This window comes from Aedes aegypti, chromosome 2 (genome assembly GCF_002204515.2).
Source record: "Aedes aegypti strain LVP_AGWG chromosome 2, AaegL5.0 Primary Assembly, whole genome shotgun sequence".
NCBI classification, from domain to species: Eukaryota; Metazoa; Arthropoda; class Insecta; order Diptera; family Culicidae; genus Aedes; species Aedes aegypti.
The window spans coordinates 164,140,507-164,145,852 of record NC_035108.1 but is presented as its reverse complement, the minus strand read 5'-3'; the positions used below and the strand labels follow the sequence as shown (position 1 = coordinate 164,145,852).

Below are 5,346 nucleotides of genomic sequence, written 5' to 3'. Positions count from 1 at the left end.
GGTGACATATTCAAGCAATTACCGAAGGGATGGGCTGCTGGTAAGACCGAATCAGGATGGATGAATCGCGACACATTTTTCTGCTATCTACGAGATGTGTTTGATCCTTGGCTTCGAAGCCAAGATATTACACTTCCAGTGATCCTCTTTGTAGATGGTCACAAATCACATGTGTCGCATCTTTCCATGGAATTCTGCAAACAAGCTAAAATAATACTGATTTGTCTGCCAGCAAACACAACGCAAATAACGCAACCGCTCGATGTTTGCTTTTTTCGACCTCTAAAACTTCACTGGAATCAGCTTCTTGTTGTTTGGAGGATTACACAATGCGATGAATTACTTCCAAAATGTGAAATCGCGCCACTGCTGAAGAAGACTGTTGATAAGATGGAACATCTGAAGTCGACGCTGGCTAATGGATTTAAGCGCTGTGGACTTTATCCGTTTGACCCTAATTCAGTAGACTATAGTTCATTGACATCTGGAAACATTGTTGCCACAGATCCGTCTCCTCCGTTGCCGAAATTGCCTCCATCAGCCAAGACTGATAGCCTTCAAGAATCTGCTATTGATCAGTTAGAATCCTACTTGTCACCGCCACAATTGAAATGTTTCAAGCAAAATCTAACAACACGAAATTGGACTGGACCGATAGAAGATACGAGTTTGTTTGCAGTGTGGAAGCGAATGAGAAACAATACGAATGCATTGGAAAATCCTGAATCTGTTGTTGAGACAGTAACAACAGCGCAGCTGTCAGAAGACGAAGAACCTCAGTTTTTGGGTTTTCCTGATTCTCAAGCGAATGACGCTGATGTTAAAGGTGAAGTTACAAATACATAATTTATTACAATCATAAAATCATTTTGCTCTTTCTTATTTAGATCAAAATTGTCGCAACAAGCTGAAGAACACCCAAACTACTACGGATGTTTTAACCGAAGCATTTCCAAAACCACGTGCAACACAGATTTTCAAACCTAAGAAGAACAAAATTCGTCCTCCTGCCGTAGCCACCGGAAAGGCTTATAAGGAGTTCATTGAAAAAGTTGAGAAACAAAAACAAGAAGAGGAGTTAACAAAAAAGAAAAAGAAGATCGAAAAGCAACTGAAGAAAGCTGAGAAGGAAAAAAATGTCCTCAAGAAAAAGTTTGACCAATTTCTTCAGCGTCGAACTTATTAATTGATAGAAAGAATGAGTCAGTGTTCAGTAAACTTGTGTTCAGAATTAAATAAAACTGTTTCTTGAATGCTATGTTTCATTCTTCATTTAATAAAAATGACAACCTATTTATACTTACAATCATATACATTCAATTAAAACGTTTTTCTCGTGAGCGAAATTTGGAACCATTTTGAGCGAAATTAGGAACCACTTGATTTTTGTGAGCGAAATTAGGCACTTCTAGTTTCATTTTCTTTTTTGCTATGAGTTATACAATGGCTTACAAATTTCGCAAGTTATATTTTTTTGATTAAATATTTTACTTAGACTGTGTCATCCAATAGTAAATTTCAATCATTGACTTCGCAAATTATTTTGAGAAGGAAAAATATCTTGATGAAAATTAAGTGCGCGAAATTAGGGCGCATCACGGTAGTTGTTAAACTTCCACTCGCCTGGTTAGCCGTAAACCACGATTCATAATTACAGCTAATGCTCGATAACTGGGTGCTATTTAACTGGGCTGCTTTTTAACTGGGTGCTCGCTAACTGGGCTGTAGCCCAGTTAAAAAACAGTTAAACGTCAAAAACTTTCACCATCCCGTAACTGACGAGGGGCGTGCAAATGCAAAATAAGGTTTCGGCATTATTTTTTTAATTGTAAATTTGTCTTTTTTCATTTAGATTTTAATTTTTTTTTCAATTCAATGTGCAATATGTCGAAATGAGAAATAAATCACAAATAGTTATTATTGCTTTGTTCTTAACTGGTTTATTGATATTCATACAAAATTCATGTGTGTACTTTAGAAAATTCATTTAAAAAAAATCGCTGCACTGGATCTACAAAGCTCGCTTGCGCCATTCGTTTTCGATCAGCTTTGTTCTCAATGACCTCAAGCGGCTTACATCGGCAGCATCATTTTGCACGAAGTGAAGTAAGTAGTCCAACGAATGAATGGCTTTCGTGAATTCCGGTTCCTGTTGACTGTTCCTTCATAGTTTTCCTGTTTTCCACGCCATGTTCTCTATAGTGATCCAGTTTTTGTCGTAATTCTTTTCGGTGTTTTAGGAAGCGAGTCACCGAGGAAGATCCTACGCCATATTTTCTGGCGAGCGACTCGTGCGATCCACCTCCTCTTTCGAAATCGTCGATAATTTTAACTTTTTCCACCAACGTAAGGGTTTTTTGTTTCCGTTTGCGGTTGGTGCCCGGTGGGATGTCCATTGCAGGAACGAAAACTGTTTAATGCACCTCAAAATTTACAAGACGGTACGATTAAAACGCGAATTCAATGACGGAATGACACGAACACGACGCGATTCCAAAACCGAATGACGCCAACCAAAACTTTGCATCTAAGTCCCCCTCGATTTTTATTTGAATGTGTGTGTGCGTTGGAATGGCAGTCCAGTTATCGAGCACTGCTTGCTAACTGGAAGGTTCTCTCAGCCCAGTTATCGAGCATAAGCTGTAATTAAAAAAAAACAAACGGAAAAATTAAGATTTGTTTGGGATGCAGCAGCAACATCCCAAGGAAATTGGGAAATATTATTCCTTGCGAGGCGCTTAAATTGATGAAGATATCGTATGAATTAATCGAAATTGACTAAAATACCTTTTATCTTGGGGATATTGTGGTGGCACGTGTTACCCCGACGGCGCATTTTACACCTAGTTCCCCTATACAATCAAATTTCTATTGTATATTTAAAATCTTATTTTTTTCAAATTGTTCATGTCGATTGCAAGCCAAACAGTTGTCTGGGGTGGTGAGAAAATTGTTTTATGACAGCATGTGTAAACCATTCTTGCAGAGCTTTTCCGGCGATGAATACTTATGTATAGGGGGAGATCCCCCAGTACTTGACACCTAAGCCGCTAAATTTGTAATTCAAAAACTATTGATTTTATACGGTCTTGGTGCTCATTTATGATAAATATTATCGTTTTTGTAATGTACAAACATAAATTTGGAAAAAGAAATATGAATTTTGACATCGCATTTTGATGATGTATATTAGTACCAAATTGGACAACATTAATTAAAAGGTGGCACCCAATACCGGACACGATCTGGAAATGCCTCGAACTCTGTAAATTTGTACATAATCGCATGTTTTTACCCTAGGATTAGTATCTTACTGCTAATTTTCATTCATCTTATTTTTATTGCATTTTTTATACCATGATCAATAACATCCATGAAAAATGAATATATTTGAATACATCATTGGTGCAAAAATTACAAAGATATCATGCAACAAATGAAGCTATCGGAAACTGGGGCACAGGAGGTGCTAGACCAAAATTGTAGTTTGACCATATTTACTGCCCATAAACACATGTCAGTCTCATCTTTGCTTGGATTCCTATTCACATAGGACAATTATGCGTTTATGGGCAGTTAAGTTCAAATATGCTGCAAACTACATTCTCACTCTCAAATTATGATGGTGTTCCATTATTACTGCGAGGTCAAAATTATTTTTCTATATTCGTCGAATATTTTTCCAAAAAAAAGCGTGCATATTTCAAGAATGTGTTGTTCTACGCAACCATCCCTCTCTTTAATAGCTTCCTTTTCTACACCATCTTGATTGGACCTTCTTCTTCTTTTTCATGGCATTACGTCCTCACTGGGACAGAGCCTGTTCCTCAGCTTAGTATTCTTCCGAGCTCCATAGTTATTAACTGAGAGCTTTCTTTGCCAGAGTTGCCATATTCGCATGCGTATATCGTGTGGCAGGTACGATGATACATTATGCCCAGGGAAGTCAAGGAAATTTCATTTACAAAAGGATCCTGGACCGACCGGGAATCGAATTCAGACACCTTCAGCATGGCTTTGCTTGGTAGCCGCGGGTTCTAACCGCTCAGCTAAGAAAGGCCCCCTGATTGGACCATGATTTCTCAATTTTTCGACGGTGTCCTGTATTGGGTGCTGTCCGGTACTAGGGGATCTCCCCCTAGCCTTTGCTGGTGGAAAAGATGATCATGGCAATAAATTTTCATTTTCAGTATCTCGTTCGCTTGACCGGTACCAACATTCTCACGGTACCAACATCTGACGAAAAGCTTGCCATTCAGCTTCCTTTTTGTCTGGTGGCACAGGCGTTTATGTGGATGTAGCGATGTAGGTATTTACGCTTTTGCCAACACTGTGCGAGAGGTGAGATTGCTCAACCCATTCTGGAAATTGCATCTATTTTTTTTTTTCAGAACGTTTCGGATCGAAGCATAAAAATCCTACGGAAGCGGGCGCTGGATTATAAATAACGCAGAAAACTATTACCCCTTGTGTTAATTTATCATGCAATTTATGTCGGTGGAGATACACTAACGACCCGGAATCGTTAAAATTCAAAAACCACAGATTAAACGAAAACCGCCATTTAACATATTGCTCCATTAGCTGCCGCGTTTATTGGAAGGGTAAATTTTTGATGATAGCTAGGTAATAACAATTTTTGGTTTACGGCTGCATAGGTATATTATGATTGCCGCTGAAGCTTAGTGAGAAGAGCTTCTGGAACGTTTAGTGCAAATTGAACAGTATGTTTCGGATAATTATATTTACTATTGGTTAACCAGCAACATATTTGTTTAAACAACATCAACATTATTTGGAACGCCTTAATTTCTCGCCTAATTTAGCGCCCTAAAAACTATTGGTAACCAGATGTGTAGCTTGTTGTACTGAGTAATAGAATGAATTTACGCGTTGTTTATGCTTTCAAGAGGAGAAGATCCTTATCTATCTCTCAGAGGTGATAGCTTCTATTTTGGTTCATTCATTTGCCTCAAAACAACGAGCTACACATTCGTTTACCAATGACCGAACATGACTCATGTTCCAAACAGTGGCGATTTCAAAGGTAAAGCGATATTTTTCCAACTTTTAAATGTTCTTCTTCTTCCTGGCGTTACGTCCCAACTGGGACAGAGCCTGCTTCTCAGCTTAGTGTTCTTATGAGCACTTCCACAGTTATTAACTGAGAGCTTTCTTTGCCAATTGACCATTTTTTGCATGTGTATATCGTGTGGCAGGTACGAAGATACTCTATGCCCTGGGAATCGAGAAAATTTCCTTTACGAAAAGATCCTCGACCGGTGGGATTCGAACCCACGACCCTCAGCATGGTCATGGTCACTTTTAAATGTAGAGGACTTGAAT

General features: G+C 38.6%; 1 protein-coding gene across 1 annotated transcript; it reads left to right on the top strand.

The window, feature by feature from the left end:
• The first annotated feature begins 375 nt into the window (after window positions 1–375).
• LOC110675391 lies at window positions 376–1,597 on the top strand. Its single transcript, XM_021840285.1, has 2 exons — window positions 376–826; window positions 888–1,597. The coding sequence occupies exons 1-2, from the start codon at window positions 391–393 to the stop codon at window positions 1,184–1,186; spliced, it is 735 nt and encodes a 244-aa protein (XP_021695977.1). The 5' UTR covers window positions 376–390; the 3' UTR covers window positions 1,187–1,597.
• The last annotated feature ends 3,749 nt before the right edge of the window (window positions 1,598–5,346 follow it).

Bases quoted from the DNA above. Each gene is read 5' to 3' on its own strand.
- LOC110675391 (XM_021840285.1), top strand. From the start codon at position 391: ATGGAACATCTGAAGTCGACGCTGGCTAATGGATTTAAGCGCTGTGGA. The intron at 827-887 runs GTGAAGTTACAA...TTTCTTATTTAG, and splicing joins GAATGACGCTGATGTTAAAG to ATCAAAATTGTCGCAACAAG.